Here is a 23,279-nt window from a genome sequence, read left to right on the forward strand (position 1 = left end):
ATGTACACCCACAGACTATACACACTAACCTGTTTACAATGTCAAAAATAAATTATCAAACTAATGTCCAGTCTCATTGCATGGATGACCTGGCAATTAACAGACGTTTTGTCAATGATTACGATGCAAAAATAATGTGCCTGGATTTGCCGAGCAGCAGCAGCAGCAGCAGCAGCAGAAAAAATGAAAGAGGACGCACCTCCCTCCAGCGGTACCATCCAGTTGAGGTCGTCAAGGAATCGAAACCCATCGAGACAGGTTCGATCCCCTTTGAGATAGATTCGAATCCCATTGACGTAGATTCGAATCCCACTGAGACTGATTAGAATCCCCTTGAGACAGAATCGAATCCCCTTGAGACACAGAATCGAAACCCATCAAGACAGAATCGAAACCCACTGAGACACAGAATTGGAACCCATCGAGAGACAGAGTCGAAACCCATCCAGACAAAGAGGGAAGGTCTTTGCATAAGCTTCCAACGAAAGCCAAGACTTGTAAATGGGTCGAGAGAAAAGAGAGAAAAAAGAGAGTAAAGAATAATTGCACCCGTATCCCCTGCCAAATGTAAACAAAGAAGCCATAAGGTCCTCAATTGTATCTCTGTTGCATGTGATACACGACGGTATCGCTGGAAGGGAACTCATCCCCTTAGTACGTAATACAGTGCTGGAAATACAGTCACAATACAGGAGTACATGAGGAATACAATGCGATGCAAAAGAGGGTGAACGATAGACGCGAATATCAAGCCTTTGGTGAGATGGTGGTGAAAAAGATTTCTCACTTGTATTGAGAAATATACGTTATGCAAATCATATATATATATATATATATATATATATATATATATATATATATATATATATATATATATATATATATATTTATATATATATATATACACACACGTATATATTTGTGAAATCGAAGTGCAAATGCGATTTTCTTAACTATGCAAGATCGTGTTCGAATCATAGGATGGTCAACAGTAGAAGATGGGGGAGGGGAGAGGGTGGAGTGGGGAGGACATGTGTCCTGGCATTCGGGTGGGGGGGAGACAGGTATCATACACTGAGGACCCAGAGACAAAACTATAGCGTGGAGGATGATCCGAGACCAGCAGCAGCAGTAGTAGTGGTAGTAGTAGTGGTAGTAGTAGTAGTAGTAGTAGTAGTAGTAGTAGTAGTAGTAGTAGGTAGTGTGGGGCTACGACATAACAAGGCTTGACGAGTGCTGTCGGCTCTCCGCACAGCAGAACACAAAAATGTACTCTGGTCAGCAGTAGATCTCCCTGTTATCAGCAGACTCACACAGGACAGTACCCAACTGTAGAATCTAAATGACATGATAAAATATTTCTCGTGCTGGTGACTCAATCGACAAGATGGTTGAGGTGAGTTTTAATTTGTGCTTCGGAGATCTTGCCGTGGTAGGGGGGAAGTGAACCAGCTCAGATGGAAATGAAAAACTTAGCTCATTTAGCAATGAACAAGTCACAACGATCCGCTACACTCCCTTTCTTTTTCTTTTTAAGTTCTCATGCTAAAATAGGAGATCCAAGAGGTCTTAGAGGCCCCCTCCTCGAGTTTTAAGGACTTTAGTCCCATTGAGACTTTCTCTTGCCTTCGAGTCTTGAGAACTGAAGTCTTCAAGAAGCCTAAGGAGGAACCAAGTCCCATTGAGACTTTTTCTTGCCTTAGGCTCTTGAGGACTGAAGGCTCCAAAAAGTATAAGGAGGATTCAAGTCCAATCGGGACTTTCTCTTGCATTAGAGCCTTGAGGACTGAAGTCTTCAAGAAGCATAAGGAGTCAAGTCCCACTGAGAATTTGTCTTGCATTAAAATCTTGAGAACTAAAGTCTTCAAGAAGCCTAAGGAGGAGCCAAGTCCCATTGAGACTTTCTCTTGCCTTAAAGACTTGAGAACTAAAGTCCTCAAGAAACTTAAGAAGGAGCCAAGTCCCATTGAGACTTTCTCTTTCCTTAAAGACTTGAAGACTGGGGTTCTTCAAGACCCTCCAGTGACGTGCGCCCTCCTCAGGCAAGAGTCGACATCGAGGTTGACGATGGATGCATCAATCTAGACGTCGGGGGAAATGTTTGATGACAGCACACATACACACACTCCTTACGTTTACTGAGGGTAACTCATGACTCCTTTCCCACCTCATTCTTTGTGGACCAAGATCCTGGGACCCTTTCAGTGGCTGGACCAGGTCCATAAGGCCCTGCGGTGACCGAACCAGTTCCCTGGAGCCTTGTGTAGCTGGACCAGTTCTCTAAGAACCTGTTGTGACTGGACCAAGTCTTTGGGACCCTTTCAGTGGCTGGACCGGGTCCATAGGACCCTGCAGTGACTGGTCCAGTTCCCTGGAGCCTTGTGTAGCTGGACCAGGTTCTTCGGGACCTTGTGGTGGCTGGACCAAGTCCCTGGGAACCTCCAGTGACAGATCTAGTACCACAGGACCCTGTGGTGACTGGACCAACCTTTACGAAGGCTTTCCTGGACCAAAGAATGATTTGCGAATCTCTGTGACTGATTACAGTTGATTACGAAGTAAATGATGAGAATTGTTAATTCCATTGATAACACAGTTACCTGATATCAGCCATATTATCTACCCATAATCTGATGTTAGCTATATCATCTATCCATAGTCTGCACATAATGCCTCATAACCATTACATTATTCTGTTTATCAGAGAGCCTAATGTTCATCGCGAGAACATTACTAGAATCTATCTGATCATTGATTAGCTTTGGAACAAGATGAAATTAGTTCAAGAAATCTAAGGCTTTTCTTTTTTCTCTCAAATTATTAGTGGATGTGATGATTCAAAAACACTCATATTCGTCATTCTTGAGGCATGGTGATTGCCAGCATCTCTCTCCCTCCCTCTCTCTCTCTCCACTACCAACAGCCAAGCCTATACAATAAGGTACTTCTCATTTTGATGCAACATAATGGACTGTGTAATACAATACAATGAATACAACTGATATTTTGAACAATGATACAGTGGTAGGAAGGTCTCCAGGAAGGCCCCCCCCCACGACACTTTCCTCTCTCCCCCCCCTGCACAGATCTCTCCCATCTGTACAGTTTTACCATCACAACAACAACGGTTTGAAAAGACGAGACGAAATCCCTGTGTTGGAAGTGGTCAGTCAGTGTAGGGTCGGTATGTAGTGTCAGTGTTACGGTACTGGAATGGGTTAACGTAGGTGTTGGTGTAGAGTCAGTGTAGCTGTGATGGAGGTTGTCAGTATAAGGTTGGAATAGTGTTAGTGCAGATGTGTTGGAGAGATCAGTGTAGTGTTAATGTAGCTGTGTTGGAGGAGATCAGTATAGTGTCAGTGTAGCTGTGTTGGAAGAGTCAATGTAAGGCTGGTGTAGTATCAGTGTAGTTATGTTGGAGAGGGTCAGATTAGGGTTGGTGAGGTGTAAGTGTAGCTGTCATAGAAGGAGACAATGTAGGGTCAGTATAATGTCAGTGTAGTTAGGTTGGAATCAGTATAGATGTTGGTACAGGGTCGATGTGTGTGTGTGTGTGTATGTGTGTGTGAATACATTAAGGCCTGTTTTTTGGCTTAGTCTTCCCCACTGTAGCACTTTTTACCCCTTCCCACCCCCACTGTGGGTAGGGTCTACAGTACACGACCGTATGTAACCCCCCCTGTATGCTACAGGTACCCCTGTATGTATATACATATATATGTATGTATATATATATACTCCCCCCGCTCCCTGGCACTAGATATGGCCTACAGCTCAGGCTGCGCTCATAAGAGGTGAGGCAGGAGCGCCAAGAGGAGCAAGAAGAGCAGCAGGACGCAGCTGGAGGTGCAGAAGGAGGCGACGACGCAGGATGCGCGGGAAGGCGGCGCGGGCCAGCAGCTGGTGGAGAGGAGGCACAGCTGACGGGCTCCTCTGTTGTTCTTGTGGTACTTGGGCTTGTGGTCGTCTCCTGGGTCGTGGGGGTGCCATGCCCATAGTATCCAGGTCGGCCAGTCCTGTAGGAGGATGGGTAGGGGGGGCGTTAGTCGTGGTTGTTAGTAGGGGGAGGGGCAAGGGGGGCGTTAGTTGGGGTTGTTAGATGGGGAAGGAAGGGGGGGGGCGTTAGTTGTGGTTGTTAGATGGGGGAAGGTAGGGAGGGGGGGTGTTAGTTGTGGTTGTTAGTTAGGGAGGGCAGGGAAGGTGTTATTTGTGGTGGGGTTAGAATAGGGAGGTGGTTAATGGGGTCAGGGGTGTTGTTAGTGAGGTTAGGAGACTGAGTGAGGTCAGGGAAGCATTAATGGGGCCAGGAAGTAATAGAGGAGTTAGAGGAGTATTTCATGAGGTTAAGGAACTGGGGTGGACGAGTGGTTTATGAGTAATTGAGAAGATCATGGGGTGGTTAATGGGGTCATAGAAGTGGTTAGTGGATGACTAGTTAGTGGCTGGTGGCTGTGAGAGGTTAGTGGTTTTGTAGCAAGGGAGTGCTTAGAGATTGGTTAGTTTGTGCTGGATGGAGCAATTCTGGTTTGTGGCCAGTACCGGATGATGTGTCAGGGGAGTCGTTAGGGATTGGTTAGTTAATGCTGGGGGCAAGGGAGTAGTCAGAGTTTGGCTGGTTAGTGGCAGTGGCAAGGGAGTGGTTAGTGGTTGGTTGGTTAGTGCTGGAAGTTGGGAATGGCTAAAAGGCGTTTGTTAGTACCAGGCGTAAGGGTGCTGATTAGTAGGTGGTTAAAAAGTGCTGAGTGAAGGGAAGTAGTTAGTGGGTGGTTAGTTAGTCCCAAGGATGGCAAGGGACTGGTTAGTGGTTAGTTTGCCAGTGCTTTAAGAAGGGAAGCGTCTGTGGGGTAGGAGTTAATGGGGGTTCAGCTGGAGACGAGGAAGTAGTTTGTATGGTTTGTATGGTTTGTTGATAGTAGAGGATAGGAGAGGTGGGAGTTGGGTGTGGGATAGATGAGGACTGTTTGATTTTTAGTGGCAGAGTTTTTTGGTTAGCATAGTTTGTGGTTAGTATAGTTTGTGGTTAGCATAGTTTGTGGTTAGCATTGTTTGTGGTTAGCTTGCAGGAATAGGTGAATGGTGAATTATTCTGGGTGTACGGAGGATAGCAGGGAGGTGGAGAAAACATATGCAAAAAAAGCCTTATACATACAGTTAATGAACTCCAGATACATATCAAATACATCGTAATATATAATGAAAGACCATCATTAACGTACCATTTTCATGAAATAGAAAGAAAAAAGATGAAATTTGACATAGATTTAGACAGTGAGATCCTGATAGGGTTGTTATGAACAATGTAAGGGTAGGAGAAGAAAACGTGGGAGTAGTTAATTAGACTTCAATTTTGCGTCATGAAGAGAGAAGACAACAAAAGTCCTTCTCTATCTCATTTCTATTTGGCCACAAAGATTTTCCTTCTAGCATACAAGCAATTTGCACAGTATTAGACAGATAAGATTTTTGGAGCGTACACTCGGCAAAAAAAGTATCTTCACGGATGGGGTCCGATAAATTTCGGAATGATCAATACGACTCGTGTTGTTTCGGTGATGTTGGTACGTGTAAATGTGACACAAATATTCTAATAACTGTGGTAATCTCACTTAGTTATTTCCGTCGAAATATGAAATGAATATAACATTTATTGTGACAAATGACATGAAATATTGCTAGCTATAAATATATTACAATATCATGAAAGGAGGGCTACCATGTTAGGCCCGACCAATAGACATTTTTCTATATCCTTCGTCCGTGGTGTCATATTGTTTCACACAAGAAGTGCGAAGATACTTTTTTTGCCGTGTGTGCATCTGAATGAATCCATCTACAGTCCTGCGAAATCAGAGGCACATATTTACTAAATTGTAATATGTTTGAGTTGCACGACTTGAAAATGATATATGTTATAGGTTAGATATATATACCTCAGCATTGTTAGACTAAAAATAGATATGCCAACGGAAAATTGGAGAGGGGAGGAGGGGAGGGGGAATCATTATAGATATAGGAGGTTAGAGCAGAGTTAAGTATAGTGAGAATGAAAGAGAAAATGTGTGTAATGTTGGACGAAAAGTTAGAAACTCTTAGACAAAAGTGAAAGACCAGTTAGAAAGGTCAAAATAGATGAGGGAAGGTCAGTCAGATCAATTTAGAAAACTTGTGAAAAATTTGAAAACTCCGCGACAAGCTAAAAAATTCTGGAAAAACTATCAAAAAAAATGTTAGGACGGTCATAATGAAACCAGGAAAATATCACTAACGTTAGAAATCACAAGAAACGTTAGGAAGGTCCAGGTAGGTGAGAAATATTTCATGATAAAGAAACTAGAAAGAATAAAAATTTATGGGCTTAAAGACGATTATCTATTTCATATCAAGATGGGTCAAAGTCATGGGTGTGAGAAATGTAAAGATACATATTAGAAAGGTTTGAATATTGATGTTAGGCTAAAGGCAGACCTGTTGGAATGGGATGACAACAAGTCAAATATGTAAATCCATCTAGAATAACAACAAATGATATTATATGTAGTGATGAGGTATAAGACGTATGCCACAAGAACACCAACATGCATCGAAGGGCAACTAAATTATCATAGCTGTTCACACATATAGAAGACATTATCATGGTAGGATATTAAACACTTTGCTCTTCAAGTGGATTTACTCTGGTTCTGGTTAAAACGAATAGGTTTTCTGTGCAGATAACGAAAGTAAATGGAGTTGACTGATGTTGTGGTCCCCTTCCTAAGCCTTTATTTAAGAAATCCTGTGGATATTTTATCATGGATCTTTTCTTTTATTTTGGTTTCTTTAGCGAGCTGGGTTTCTTGGCGAATTTCCTCCGTTGTTATGGTCCTTGGAATTAGAGATGACCACAAGCTAAAGATTATGTGAATCTCAGGAGAAATCATTCAACACACATTCATGAAACGTCTGTTTAATGTCCTCCTTTGAGGAAGTTATAGAGGGTCATTTAAAAGCCCCAGATGCAATTACTAATGCCTCTCGTTAAGAGAGAACCATATGTAAATGAACGTGGGCGAAACTCACATAATATTCATCTTCACTCCATACTTCAGGCCATGCAAGAAAACACACATGATTTGGCCATGTTATTCTCAGGTGGAAATAACAGCTAAAATTGCAACGTAAACAGACCCTGGATGAAGTGGAAGGTTGCGTGACCCCTCAGCTTGCAAAAAGGAACCTCCACTTTTGAAAATACAATCTCCACAGGATTTCTGAGCTTACTCACCACTTATTGGATTTAGTTTAACTTTATATAGGACCAACGATGCGTTCGGAGCAAGGTGGACACATCAGAAACCCACACATTATGGGAGATGAACACAGACAGACAAATATGTATTTCATGTGATGTTGTCGACTGGAAATATTGCGACCATATGTTTGCCATTAAGCCAATGTTCGGCCTAGATGGTCTAATGATGGAGAACAATAGATACCCCATGAGTCTTAGATTCAAAGTAGATAATTGAGAGATAGAATAAATCCTACTATCTATCTATTCTTCTTTTTATCTATGCACCTTATCAAGGCTACCGCATTCATGGACTAATTTCTAAATTTCAGGAACATTGAAAATCATCTTGTCTACAAGCTTCCTGAGTAGGGTAATGGCACAATCTTTGAGTGTCTCTTCCATGTGAAAATTACTTTCAATAACCATTTAGCATCCTTGCAAACAATCATGGCCACAACAACTATCATGATTAAGCGCTAACTTACTTATTAAGTAAACTGGTCGACTAAAGCAAGCCAGTCCATCAAGATAGTTAAAGTTATTAAGTTTATAAGATATGGTTTGGTTCGGGATGTCTCTGATCGTGAGCGTGTGGTTAAATTCACCACACAGTCACTGTGGATCTGACTGCAGAACTTAACTGAACTCGACTCAAAAGATGATGGCCCATGAGAGGAACAGACGTGATTAATGATCACGGGATCAATACAAAACTTCAAGACTGATTAGATTAATCACTGCAGTTTAAGGTATTCTATAGTCGCCATGTTAAGTTCAAAGGTGTAAAATCAAAAGGAGAATGATTCGTCATGCGAAGTTACGTGGGTCAAAAATTCAGGAATGAAATCAAGTATTCAACATACGTAGGAGGGAGAGGTGTGGCATCTGTAACAATGCTTCACAGTTTATGGATCTTGTCAAAAAAAATAAAAGAATGATAAAAACAAACGAATATAAATGTAAAGGTCAATTGCTACAAGAATAGTAAAAATGATTTTTGTATATTTTTGTAAATCTCGATATGAATGTAGACGAATGAGTAATGGAAAGTTCGAAGTGTTGCTCTCGGCCAATCACATAACAGTTAAAAGATAAATGTCATTTTTCATTGGGTCAGAAAAGTAAATGACAAGATTTGCCGGTGTAAAAATTGGTACTATGACACAGAACAAATTGTTCTACTGTGTGACATGATATTCGGCCTTACTGCTCGGGATGAAATTGGTGACCTGGAGGTCATCGGTGACCTGGAGGTCATCGGTGACCTGGAGGCTATCGGTGACCTGGAGGCCATCGGTGACCTGGAGGCCATCAGTGACCTGGAGGCTATCGGTGACCTGGAGGCTATCGGTGACCTGGAGGTCATCGGTGACCTGGAGGTCATCGGTGACCTGGAGGCTATCCGTGACCTGGAGGCCATCGGTGACCTGGAGGCCATCAGTGACCTGGAGGCTATCGGTGACCTGGAGGCCATCGGTGACCTGGAGGCCATCAGTGACCTGGAGGCCATCAGTGACCTGGAGGCTATCGGTGACCTGGAGGCTATCGGTGACCTGGAGGCCATCGGTGACCTGGAGGCCATCGGTGACCTGGAGGCTATCGGTGACCTTGAGGCCATTGGTGACCTGGAGGCTATCGGTGACCTGGAGGCCATTGGTGACCTGGAGGTCATCGGTGACCTGGAGGCTATCGGTGACCTGGAGAATGTGAAGAACTGTGAATGATAGAGGCCTCATGAGCCTTATGGTATCACATTATCTTGCTCTCCAATATCATCCTAAATGTTACTCAAATGGAAAGATATTGCTCACACAAGCGCTGCTTTAAGCTATATCTGTTCTCAAATGGAGTGACAGGAATCTCTGTTGCTTTATCACACTCCTCCTCTGTTAACAGAATAGCTTTCTTTTTTTTAATATGTCCAAGTTTCTGTACTGACAGAAATGTTCATACAAACCCTCGTAGAATATCTAATAACACGATATTGTAAATGTTATTGAGAGAACATTGTGAACATTTGTTAGCTGCAGTTGCCGATCCCCGATAAAAGAGGTTCTGGGATTGTATAACTTCAGCTTTAAGGTCAGCACTCCTACCAGGAGCAGGGAATGGTGTTCTCCTTTTCACTGAGAAGTTCCTCGTTGAGACTATTCTTGGCGATGCTATGTCTATGCTTTAGGATATCATGTCTGTTGTTCTTGACGATATCATGTCTTTTCTTCACGATGCAATGTCTTTTCTGTATGAAATCACGTCTGTTCTTCATGATATCACGTCTGTTCTTCATGATATCACGTCTGTTCTTGACGATACCACATTTGTTCTTGACGACATCATGTCTGTTCTTCACATCAAACTTGTTCTTTTACGATAGCCTGTTCCATCATATCTATTCTTTATGTTATCATATTTGTTCATTACGATAGACTCTCTCTCTTGTATGATACCATATTTGTTCTTTACGACATCTGTTCTTGACGATATCGAGTCTGTTCTTTCACGATAGCACGTATGTTCTGGACGATACCACGTTTCCCACTGATTGCATGTATGGGGATGCCAGCCTTCTTAGCAGAGTTAGTGTGTCGTAATTTTGATAAAGATGATATCAAAGATAACCGCATCTCTTGAGGACGAGAAGCAACGAGTATTTGGAGATAAGAAAGGGCGCGTTTATTCCACTGGAGAAGATGTGTTTAACCCACTGGAGAAAATGCGTTTAACTCACTGGGAAGAATGTGTTGAACCCACTGAAGAAAAATGTGTTTAACCCATTAGAGAAATTGCGTTTAGCTCACTGGAGAAAAGCGCGTTTAACCCAACTAGAGAAAAATGTGTTTAACCCACTGGAGAAATTGTACTGGAGGAGGGTGAGGGAAGGAAATGAAAGTTCATACGGCGGGTTTAAGAATTTAGTAAAGGTTGAATGATGAACTGAAGAGACTAACAATTTGAGATGTTTAAGATCTCTCTACAGTGGTCAGAAACTCTCTACAGTGGTCATAATCTCTCTGCAGTGGTCAGAAACTCTCTGCAGTGGTCATAGTCTCTCTGCAGTGGCCAGAAACTCTCTGCAGTGGTCAGAAACTCTCTGCAGTGGTCATAGTCTCTCTGCAGTGGTCAGAAACTCTCTGCAGTGGTCATAATCTCTCTGCAGTGGTCAGAAACTCTCTGCAGTGGTCAGAAACTCTCTGCAGTGGTCATAGTCTCTCTGCAGTGGTCATGGTGATGATGCTGGTAAACGGAGTCCCCCACTACTTCATTTTTTCTTTGCAGTGGAGGTGATGAGGTGGTGTGGGGGATAGGGTACCCAAGAGCTCTGTCATATCACTTTGGATGTTTAATTGATTGATGATAGATGAAGGGACGAGGATAGAATGACCATGTAAGTTGACCGGGACATAGTGGGACATAATGGGGAATACAATTGCAGAACAATGTCTCTTGCAACATATATACACACATATATCACACATGCTCAACTTTATTTTGACCTCAAAATAGGTTCTGTGGGTTTATATCACTCGTACAGGGTCGTATGAGATCCTGTTGCTATATGCTGATGCTGCACATGTGGTACCTGCCTTGTAGAAACTTTGGGTAATAAGGAATATGCTGAGAGTATAATGTACTTAAGCACGTATAAGGCTCCTGTGTTTGAGAGATAAGGGAAGTCTTATGATACACATAAGCTTGAATGAGGGAGGGATGAAAACTGTGAGGGAGTTGAAGCTTCATAAGAGGCAAAGCTTAATGCATACAGCCATCCAGAAGTGAGACCCGAGGTGGGAATAAGACCTGGGAAAGTTGGAAGTGATTTAAAAGCCTCACGGGAAATGGAAAAAAGTTTGGGGCGTCGAGTGGGTAAGATGCCTACATAATGCAGTATTTGCTTCATTTCTTGTGTAGGGAGGATGTGCTGTAGTCTTCAGGGGTACAGATGTGCGAGACTGGCGCGTCCCACGAACTGTACGAGGAATTGGGTAGTTATGTTACTGTGGTTGGCATGGCACGGGGCCATAACCCATGGCCCGATCATGGTCATGTGAGATGAGAGATGGAATTATGTGAACAGAGAGAGAGAGAGAGAGAGAGAGAGAGAGAGAGAGAGAGAGAGAGAGAGAGAGAGAGAGAGAGAGAGAGAGAGGACATATTTGTGTTCCATCGGGTGCTGTTGTAGAGCTGAATCGTAAACATGGAAAGGTTATAAGATGGAAAGGTAAAGAGAAGAGAGGGAAGCTCACAGTCTCCCTATATCGTACGGTTAATCCTAGTGTGGTTGGTCTCCACACAGAAACCATGACACACACACACACACACACACACACACACACACACACACACACACACACACACAGGGACACTCACTAGAGATGTGGCTGAAATACATTGCTAATATGATTATAGTCCTAAGCCGATAGAATTAAAATCCTGCATGTATGTAATTACTTTCAACAAACGATACGATATTTAGATTATATATATATATATATATATATATATATATATATATATATATATATATATATATATATATATATATATATATATATATATATATATATATATATATATATATGTGTGTGTGTGTGTGTGTGTGTGTGTGTGTGTGTGTGTGTGTGTGTGTGTGTGTGTGTGTGTGTGTTTATACGTGCCACAGTTACACATACGAACACACACCTTTCGTAGACGCATTTCCAACGTCACACACAGCAAACACGCTACCCAACACGACAGGAACCTAACCCAGCATGAGACAGATGACGACCACAACCACCACCAGCAGCAGCCTCCACCAGGGAGGAAGGGAGGAAGGGAGGAAGGGAGGGAGGCTGTTTCCTACGTACCTCACCAGACGCCCCTCCCTCGGCTTCCTCACGACGTCGCTTGCTCCTCTTGTGGGAAGGAGAGCAAAACTTTCTGCCCCAAAGTACATATGAGACGTGTCTCAAACTCCAAACTTGGGGCGGAGATTTGGAATTTTATTTGGCCTGTGAGGAGAGAGAAGAATGGCAGGGGGAGGGGGTAGGGGGGACGCCCAAGTTGGCCGGAGGAGTTGGGGGCGGGGTTGGTGTTGGTGGTGGGGTGAGGTGAAAGGGTTGGCGACCCCCTCTGGCCACAAGGGAGAGAGAGAGAGAGAGAGAGAGAGAGAGAGAGAGAGAGAGAGAGAGAGAGAGAGAGAGAGAGAGGGGAGAGAGAGAGAGTGTACCTTGGCAGCGAGGGGTCAGGGACCAGAAGGTACCCTCACAGTGAGCCATGTGGGGCTGTCAACACTACCCAGCTGACATCACCCGCGTACTGGCGCAATACGTCATCTCCTGTTAATCTAAAAGTTTGTTTCTCGTTCTCTCCAAGATCGAAACGGCGGCTTATAGGGGTGGCCATTGTTATGAAATGACACTTTCAGAGCTCTATGGCTCACTGGAGAGGTTTTTGCCAACACCAAACGTACATTAATGAGCCATTGAGGTGTTGTAGGTGTCAGGGATTTGGGTATGTGAGAACCAGATGCTTCTTTGGGTCGAGGTGTTGGGCAGGTTTGCCCCAGGCAACACCCATGTGGAGGCTTGTGAGGAAAGAGGTGATCAATGGGGAGGAGGTGCGAAAGAGGTGATCAATGGGGAGGAGGTGCGAAAGAGGTGATCAATGGGGAGGAGGTGCAAGATGTATGCCTCATCTACTTCTCGAGGTTCATTATGGAATCGGAACTGTCCTCTGAAACTTCGAACCAAGTTTCATGAAGAGAGAGAACGAGACTCTCTGAGACAGCTGTTCATCCCTGCTCCACAGCCTCGACCTTCGACCCAGGTCGAACCCCAGCAGCGCCTTGATGTGAATCCTGGAACTACACACTGGACGTCTTATCTTTCCAGACAAGGCGAATAAGGAGGAAAGTTTCCAGAACCTCTTTCCATTAGATTGCAGTCCCACATCCCTCTATCCTAAGGTCATCTAGACCCCCTAATAAATGGCCATGGCCGGGGAGAAATCTTCACTGAGGTCCAGTGAGAAGCAAGCATTCGTATGCAGCGGAGTCTGGTAGACGGTAGTGGATAGACCCCACAACCAGTGTCCCAGAAGACCAAGTTTCCAGCTAATTCGAACCTTTAAGACAACTTGTCATATCTATCCTGTAACAGCAAATTGCCCACCATCTGTGACAGAGTCAGAAAGATAAAGGAAGATGTTGACTCCACACGGATGCACAGAGCATGCGTCCAGGAACCGTCTTAGACGAACGTGAGCAGAGCAGCGGACACCATCTTTCTGGGTCAAGCACAAAAGAAAAATAGTCTGCAAACGCTACATCTACACGAACGCACGCGCCATCACACAGCCCTGTCCTTAAGCCACAAACAAATCGCTCTGTTGCCCCCAAAGCAATAAAAATCCTTCTTCAGCCGATATAAGCGATTCGGTAAACTTCCATCCAAAAGTTCGAACGGCTCCGGAACAAGCTTTGAAACCGCCAACGAAGCAGACGTTGATGGACGACAAAGGAGTGAACAATTAGAAGCGGCGGAGTCTACATGGTCAGCAACTAGACTTTTGAAGAGGAATGGTAATGTCAACATGTGTAGATCATCCTTTGTCGCAAAAGCTTTGATAATGTTCTGACGTGGGGTCACCGGTCACATGGAAAAGCTATCCGATAAAGGTCAACAGAAAACGGAGGAGTAAATAGGGAGGGAAAAGAATGGAGGGGGTACTCACGAAAACGTCGTTGTCGTCGTCTGTGTTGGGGGTGATGGGACGACGGACCCTGATCATGGTGTGTGTGTCGTTTTGTCGTCCTGCCAGCAGTTTCCAGTCCTGGGACTTGTCTGGGATGGGTGGCCCGTTCTTGACCGACCAGTAATCCTGAGGGAGGCGAAGAAAAGTGGAATTAGACGAATTAAGATGATCAATGATTATGAAAAATGATGAATTAAGATGATCAATGATTATGAAAAATGATGAATTAAGATGATCAATGATTATGAAAAATGATGAATTAAGATGATCAATGATTATGAAAAATGATGAATTAAGATGATCAATGATTATGAAAAATGATGAATTAAGATGATCAATGATTATAAAAAATGATGATTATCGCATCAACTTTTTTTTTTACATCAATTTCTTGTAAGTAATGAAGTGGCTTTACTTCATTACACCACTTAAGTAGATTACTTCATGATTTACACTTAAGCAAGTACTTGTAATCTGGACTACTTTTACGTAATTACAACTGGATTGTAAGTCCATGATAGTCACGAGACATCTGGAAAACGAGACGTCCGGAAAACGAGACGTCCGGAAATCGAGGCGTCCGGACGACGAGACATCCGGAAAACGAGACGTCCGGCAATCGAGGCGTCCGGAATAAAAGACATCCAGAATGTAAGTGACCCAAGCAAACGTACGCTTACTTAGAAAATATACTTAAGTAAAAGTAATAGTAGTTCAGTGCGAAATACTTAAGTAAATTAGAGCTCGAAAAGGAATACTTTTAGTAAAACAAAATTAGATCTCAGAGAACCGCAAGGATTGACCAATCAGAACCCGGGGCACCCTAAATATAGGCCAATCAGGACCTGAGACACTATAAGAATCGACTAATCAAACCCACTACAGCGTTCCACCAATCAGAGCACAAGGGGTATACAAGAATCGACCTATCAGCAACGAAGGCACCTCAAGAACTCGACCAATCAGAACCCAAGGTGGACAAAGATGGACCGATCAGAATCCAAGATGGACAAAGGTGGACCAATCAGAAGAACCTATGATCTCACTATAGGTATTTCGACCCATCTTCTTAGTGTTATAGACACAGATATTCTTACAACATACCTCGGACTGGGGCATAGAAGGATGTATGAAAAAAATGTATGAAGGTGATGGAAAGTGTCTTCAGCTTTTTGGTCACTTTCACAGAAGTAAAAGTGACGAATGAGAGTGATGTTCATCTTCGTGATGATGAAATAGCTTTTAATGTCTCTAAAAATAATGAAAGCTAGAGGCAATGATTCTTGAAACACAGGGGTCAAAAGAGTAATGTGTGCCTCGCAAGATATCATGTACATCAGGTATGTACAGTGCACGAGCCTGGGTTAAGAGTGTAAATATATCAGAGAGTGCAATTATAAAGGACGTGAAGGAGACAGTAGGGTCGACTTCTTATCTAAACCTATGTGGGGGGGAGATGAGGAGAATCACCTCCCCCTATTAAAGGGGTTGGGATATGTGTGTTGGTGAGGGATGGGGAGGCATCCGTCCTTGTACTTATCCCTGGAAGTGAGAAAGATTGGACATGGCGGGCGTCCTAAATCCTTCAGCGGGAACTGAGCTACGCTGATGAAAGTGGCAGAAGGTCGTAAATATCTCAACAGACGGCGAGATTTCCAAACCAAACGGCGGCAGATTTCTTAATTCAAAACGTGAAGGAATTTCACGAAATGTGTCCAGCGATTGAGGCGTCCCCTGGACGTACAGAGAGGGATACTGGGACATACAGAGGGACACTGAGGCATATAGAGAGGGAGGCTAGGACATATAGAGAGGGAGACTAGGACATATAGAGAGGGATACTGAGGCATATAAAGACGGACACTGGGACATAGAGAGTGATACTGAGGCATATAGAGAGGGGCACTGAGGCATATAGAGAGGGACATTGAGACATATAGAGAGAGACACTGAGGCATATAAAGCGGGACACTGAGACATATAGAGAGGGACACTTAAGCATATAGAAAGGGGCTTTTAGATATATAGAAAGAGGCACTAAGACGTATAGAAGGGGCTTCTAGACATAGAAAGAGGCACTAAGACGTATAGAAGGGGCTTCTAGACTTATAGAAAGAGGCACTAAGACGCAAAGAAAGGGGCATATAGATATACGGAAAGAGACACAAAAACATATAGAAAGGGACACGTCAACATATAGAAAAGAAAACTCAGACAATTTAGAGCATAGATCAGTTCTGGCTTCTCTCACATTCTTTCCTCCAGACTTGTCGTTCCGAACACGTCTTGTCATTTGTCTCCACTTCTCATTCCTGCATGATCAACATCTCCCCATTTCACTGGCCGTCCACACTTGGCACATTTTCCTTTTTTCACTTCTGAGTCACTAAACCGTGTTTTGATTTACCTCCGGGTTAACGAGTAGGTGTTTTTTACATCTTTCTATCTCTCTCATGGGACATAGACATGTACATGAATATATCCGTGCCCCTGATCTCCATTCTTGTGTACTCCATGATCAATACAGCTCATTGAACTCACAATCTCACTTCGCCTAATCTTTCTCTGCTTCATCTCCCCATGAACACGCATCTCTCTTTACCCAGGACGCTCACCTCGCCAGGGTTTCGCCCTCTGTTGACAGCAGAATAAAGCGTCATAAATCTCTGCTCTTCTTTTTTTTTTCCTGCCTTCTCTTTTATGCCTTCATTTATCTTTACCCCCAGGGTGGGGGCGGGAGTGGGAGGGAGATCGTCCTCCATTTTTCATTCCCATTATTCGCGTGTTATTGGCTCTCTCTCTCTCTCTCTCTCTCTCTCTCTCTCTCTCTCTCTCTCTCTCTCTCTCTCTCTCTCGTTCCTCTCATTCTTACTCATTTCCGTGGCGAATTCTCTACCTCATTTCCTTCCATCTCTCTAATCGCATTTTTTTCTTTTTGCTGTTCACTTCATATCTCCATCTGTTTATCCCAGGACATACAACAACCACCGACAATCATCAGCTACGATCTTTGGCCATCCTGGAATCTGAAACTGCCAACATACACAACTTGTCTCTATTCTAAACGCTGGCTCTGTCTTCTGCTCGAGTAGAAACCTGGGCTTCGCAGAGGAGAGAGAGAGAGAGCACACAAAGCGTTCGAACACGTTAGTTTGAGCCAATAGGAGAGGGGAATTGTGATTAAGTATGGCTTCTGAGCCAATAGGAGAGCAGAACTCTGATCATGTATGCTTCTGAGACAGCCAATAGGACAACAGAAATAATGTGTTGACAATTAGTTTGGGAGCATATATATATATATATATATATATATATATATATATATATATATATATATATATATATATATATATATATATATATATATATACACAAAAGATGTTGCTGTGAAACTTTCACAAACAAATCATACTTGTAAATGAAGACGAAGTGGAGAGGTATGGCCATAAATTTACAGTTTATATAAAATGTAAATAGCTGGGCCTCTCTAGGAAATTCCGTGGGCGGTTTCCAAACAGCATCACCAAAAAAGTATCTATCATATAGTTACTTCACGTGTCTGGTAGTTCATGGTATCTTTTTGGGGGGTAAACTATCTTTTTGTCACCTTTGAACACGATAGTACAACCCTTGAACACGACGGTACGACCCTTGACCACGACGGTACGCCCCTTGAACACGACGATACAACCCTTGAACACGACGGTACGACCCTTGAACACGACGGTACGACCCTTGACCACGACGGTTCGACCCTTGACCACGACGGTTCCACCCTTGACCACGACGGTACGACCCTTGACCACGACGGTACGACCCTTGAATACGACGGTACGACCCTTGAATACGACGATGCAACCCTTAAGCACACGTTAAGGGGTGTGTAAAAGGAGAGCTCAGGACAAGGGTAAATATGCTGGAATATTTAGTCGTCTCGACGGTGGTGTGTGGATGCGAGGCTTGAACCTTGGACGCGAAAGAGAGGCAGAGAGTGGACGTGTTGGGTATGAGACGTATGAGTGTGATATGTAGTGAGACGTGTGTGAAAGTGATACGGTTGTGAGTGCAGACTAATGTGTGTTGAAATGGTTTGGGAATGCGATAATTAATGAAAAGAGATTGAGGAAGACTTACGTGTTGGAAGCGAAGGGGATAGAGAGAGAAAGAGAGAGACCAAAAAGAGTATGAAAGAATGGAGTAAAGAAGGCACTGGGGTATCGGGGATTAAACACTCGAAAATGTGTGCCCCGGAAAGAATGAACTGGAACGATGTGGTATACTCGGGGCGACGTGGCTTTCACATTATAGCAAGCCCGGGGTCGAAATGATATGTCATGACGAAGAAAATAATACATCAGACAAGATCGCCTTTAGCCAAGCACAAAGTACGAGAGCAATGTGTTGTATTATTTGTGCCATAAGCGACCCTTACTGTGACGATGGTATCTCATGACGCTATCTATCGTGTGACGATGGCGTCACATGCCGCTATCTATCGTGTGACAATGGCATCTCATGCCGCTATCTATCGTGTGACGATGGCATCACATGCCGCTATCTATCGTCCCCTAAGACGGCTAAACGTCTTTTAATCACGTGAAGTCAAACGAGTTCGGATCCTTCTGTTGAACCCTCGAGTGCTTCGAAATCTATCTCGAAGCGTTGATGAACTGAAGCCATACGAGAGAGCACCTCGCAAACCATATCACTTAAGCAAGAGATATCAAGCAAGCAAGAAATATGACGTAAGATAAAGATATCACTTAAGATAGAGATATCACGAAACTAGAGATATGGAGAACAGATTAAGATGGACATAGACAAAATAAAACAACAGATATTTCTGTTCTTTGGATGGAGGTAACAGCTAACAACATGGGCAACAGATTTGAGACACAGAACATCCTCCTTAGCAGAAGAGCAACAGACGTCGGGCCCGTTGCAAGAGAACTCCCTCTACTCCCACAATCCTTCAAGAAAGAGAAAGAGCGCAAGAGAGAGAGAGAGAGAGAGAGAGAGAGAGAGAGTCACTCGGGGCAAGATAGTGCCCCGGGGCCCATTGAGAGAAGGGCGCAAACGCTCAGACAACAATCGCCCGCGTTCGTAAAGGCGGAAATAAAGCAGACTTAAGGCAAGTGGATGAGTCATGTCGGCCCATTTTGGCCGGGTAGGGGCGGGGGGGGAGAGAGAGAGAGAGAGAGAGAGAGAGAGAGAGAGAGAGAGAGAGAGAGAGAGAGAGAGAGAGAGAGAGAGAGAAGCCAAACAGATCATGGCAAGTTCTACGTCCTGGGCCGACTTGCTGCTCTGGGTCCAGACAATTACTTTACCTCGTGGGAGAGGGAGGGAGGGAGGGAGAGGGGAGAGAGAGAGCGGCGGGAGGGAGAGTGGCGGCCTGGGGGGGGGCCGGGCAGTAGGGAGGGAGGGAGGGAGGGAATCAGGCAGGCAGGCAGGGAGGGAGGGTAAGGGAGGGAGCGCACAATGCCGTGTGTGGGTGGGCGGGTGAGGGGACACATGTATTAAATTTTATACTTCGGTTGACAAGTGGGCCATGTTGTTGTGCCGAACTGCCGGGCGGGTCCATTGTGAGGGAGAGAGAGAGAGAGAGAGAGAGAGAGAGAGAGAGAGAGAGAGAGAGAGAGAGAGAGAGAGGGGGGGGGAGGGAAATATAGATACATTAGCTCCATGAATTGACAAAAAGCACAAAAATCAATAGCAAGAAAGACTGATATAAAGAGGAGAGATCACACACACACACACACACACACACACACACACACACACACACACACACACGACGCATGTCCGGGGAGACAGTGGAGTGCCACAGGGACCTGTCCTAGAACCGTTGCTCTTCTTGATCTTTGCAAATGGCGCACCAGAAGGTGTGGCCTCCTACCAGAGGATGTTTGCGGATGATGCCGAGGTCATGAGGAAGTTGAAAAGCTTGAGGGACTGCATGAACTTACAAGGGGACCTAGACAGACTCCAATGTTGGTCTGAGATATAGCATGATGAAGGTCGACCCAAGAAAATGTAGCATAATGAGGATGGGTTTCATTAAAAGGCCTCGTCATCACGTAGCAGTGAATAAGCTGGAGGAATCTGTGTGTGAGAGGGACTTGGGAGTCGACATTGTCCCTAAACCTGTAGCCAAAGTCACGCAGTAGTCGAGCAGTTAAGGAGACCAACTGTCTGCTTGTGAGTAAGAGAAATGAATTCGAGTTCATAGATAAGAAAATATTCAGCAACCTGTGCACGTCTACAAAACTATAACATGTTTTCCAGCTTTGGTCACCGCACCTTAAGATGAGTTGATAGAGAAGGTCTATGGGAGGGCAACAGAAATGGTACTAGAATCAAGGAAGCTGAGTTGCAGGGATAGACTAGAATTCTCCCACCTTGGAAGAGAGAAGAGTGAGGGGCGACTTGATCACATCCCTTAAGATTTGAAGACAGATCAATGATGTGGACAGTGAACAGTTCTTCGAGAGATGTAGGGATAGAACAACCAAAGTTCAGAACATGAAATTGAACAGGAAACACTTTACAAAAAAATATAACTAGTATATGTGTAGTTTAAGGTTGATGGGTGAATGGAATATAATGACTGAGGACATGGTTAATGCAGACAGAGGACATAGACTTAAGAAATTTGCATGATAGTAGAGAATGTTCAAGAGATGGGGGACCACGAGTGTCGAAAATGAACAGATATATATATATATATATAGACATTAGCTGATAGACGAATGATTCAGACAAACGGAAATACGAAAAGAGAATTGATTGATTGACTGAGATAGAGAGAGATAGAAAGAGAGAGAGCGAGAGAGAGAGAGAAGTGAGACAGACTGGAAGAAATCAGACGAAGAAAACGGGATAAGGAGCACCACATGCCAAATAAAGAAAAGGAGAAAATACGAAATAATGAAAAAGTGAAAAGTGAGATAGACACACACACACACAAGAAGGAAGACATAGCTAAATGAGTTATCAGGACAAAAACAACGCGAAGACAGATGAATGAAGCCATCATGATCAATTCGATCTGAATGAAAGATGAAAGAAAACAGCTGTCAAGAATGATAAACAAGGAAGACATTCGCTGAAAATAAGCGAAAGGGAGTATGAAGGAAGGGCGGGGTTGGGGGAGCCCCTCTTATATTAAACGAATGAGAAAAAAAGGAGAAATAAATTAGGATAAATGCCACACACCGTAATGAACGAGAGAAACAATATAGCGGTAATAGGCAACAACACAGCGGGGAAGATGATTGTTGCCAGATAGCGGGGAAAATGCTGCCGGAGCTGCTTATATAAGCTCGGGGGGGAAGGGACCAATCAGCTCGCGTCCTGCGGTCACGTGATGCCGGGCCTCGCCCACGCACGCTCTGATTGGCCGGTGGGCCGTGTTCCCGGCGACCTTGCCAGTTGGGGACAGGTTGCTGGCGAAGCCTCGTTCGCCCTCTGGCTGCTCTTATTACCAACAAAAACAAACGTTGTCGTTATGTTTTTTAGAACGTTTGTCGGTGGAAGAAGGTGGTAAACGTGATCATGAACGTTCTAAACGAGACTTCTGAACGTTCTGAACGCTCTGTCACTGTCCATTGAGCTTCGACCAAGGCGCTCTGGTTCGTTCGAACTGTGGTTCGAAGCGATTGAACGTTGATTCGAGGACTCATTTACCCCTTTCTTGATGTTCACAAACACTGATTGAAAGTCAGAGAGAGAGAGAGAGAGAGAGAGAGAGAGAGAGAGAGAGAGAGAGAGAGAGAGAGATTCTTGCAAGAATTTGCCAGTAGGCAGGACTGGCGCGTAGCACACACCGCTGGGGAATCAAGGGTTTTGAAGATCGAGTCAAATTAGGTGTTGTCAAGTGTTGTGTGTGTGTGAGAGAAATACAGAGGTTGTATGATCTGTGGCCTGAATGCTTCGAACCCCAGCGTGGGCGAAGCAGATAGCAAAGAAAAAAAATAAAAAGAAAAAGCTTCGTGGAGCTAAGGAGTGGATCTTGACAGCCACTGGTGCCGACTTACTTCGCTAATCCTCCAGATACTCAGGCGGGTAGTACTGATAATGTACCTCTCTGGTCGGTGGTGGCTGCCGACCAGAGAGAGAGAGAGAGAGAGAGAGAGAGAGAGAGTCCAGGCGAGGGTGGGGGTGGGAGAGGCAGAAAGGCTTCAAGATGTGTGTGTGTGTGTGTGGTGTGTGGTGTGTGTGTGTGTGTGTTATAAGGAAGACGGAGTCTGTGTTTAGTTTATTCCCTCCCAAGTCTGTATCTGTGAATTCATGTGTGTGTGTGTGTGTCTATGTCTGTCTGTCTGTTGATTTGTGTCCATGTATGTATGTAGGAATGTGTGTGTGTGTGTGTGTGTGTGTGTGTGTCCTTAAGTCATTCATGTTATTCTCACTTGAATAGACTTGCTGCATCATGCGGAAGTCATTGTGTCTGTCTTTTCATCTGCACTTCCTTGCACACATTTATCTCTGTGCGAAAATAGACTGAAATAAAGATTCAAATTAATGAAAGACATAAAGTATCTAAATATAGCGTGATTGTCAACAGACTGTGGCAGTTGGCCTAAATATGGCGGGAATCCTAACTCACGATTACAATAACTCACTAAATTGCCTTGATAATTCAGACACTAAATGATAATTCAACGTATTATAGTTGTTAATTTGACAGGGTAGAAATGTTAGCTGTAATCTAGCCACGGGTCAAGGTCGTGGAATAAGATAAGGGGATTTTTGTTTTGATATCACGTTTATAGAACCCTGGGTTATGGGCCAAACTGATGCATCAATATGGCAGTCTAGAAAAAAAAGATACTTTTACGGTCGATATTTCTGCATGTAAATTTAAGTAGACGATTATATTCTAAGAAACGTTAGATATGTATATGCTCTAGTTATGGACAGAAGTCCACATGGAGAGATTAATGAAAGCAAAAAAGAAAAGACAAGGGAAAGTATTTACAAATTTTGGAGGTGAAAAATCTCTCTTTTGAAATGTGCCAGATCATAGGTATTGGTAAAGATTTGAGATCGTAGAGAGATCCAAAGTTTCGACGTGTAGGGAAAGAAGCAGGTATCAAAACAGCCCACCCTTGAGTTGCCAACGGCCACACAATAATCAAGTGACGCAGCAGCTTGCCCAGTACTGCGTGGTCTGGCTAGTGGTGTGGGCACACAAGCAGCCAGCTCTTGGAAGCATAAACCAAAGTAATACCTACAGAAGAGGGAAAGTGAACCAACATCGTGGCGTAGG

General features: G+C 43.9%; 1 protein-coding gene across 1 annotated transcript in view; it reads right to left on the reverse strand.

Moving 5' to 3' along the window:
* Positions 1-927: 927 nt before the first annotated feature.
* LOC139749329 (DBH-like monooxygenase protein 1 homolog) overlaps positions 928-23,279 on the reverse strand; it is a 229,044-nt gene continuing 206,692 nt past the window's right edge. The window contains exons 4-5 of the mRNA XM_071663051.1: positions 13,988-14,134; positions 928-4,016 (exon numbers count right to left, since the gene is read on the reverse strand). Of these exons, the coding sequence (XP_071519152.1) occupies positions 3,786-4,016; positions 13,988-14,134 (378 nt within the window). The 3' untranslated portion in view covers positions 928-3,785. The remainder of the gene's footprint in view (positions 4,017-13,987; positions 14,135-23,279) is intronic.

Source organism: Panulirus ornatus, chromosome 7 (assembly GCF_036320965.1).
Source record: "Panulirus ornatus isolate Po-2019 chromosome 7, ASM3632096v1, whole genome shotgun sequence".
Taxonomy (NCBI): Eukaryota; Metazoa; Arthropoda; class Malacostraca; order Decapoda; family Palinuridae; genus Panulirus; species Panulirus ornatus.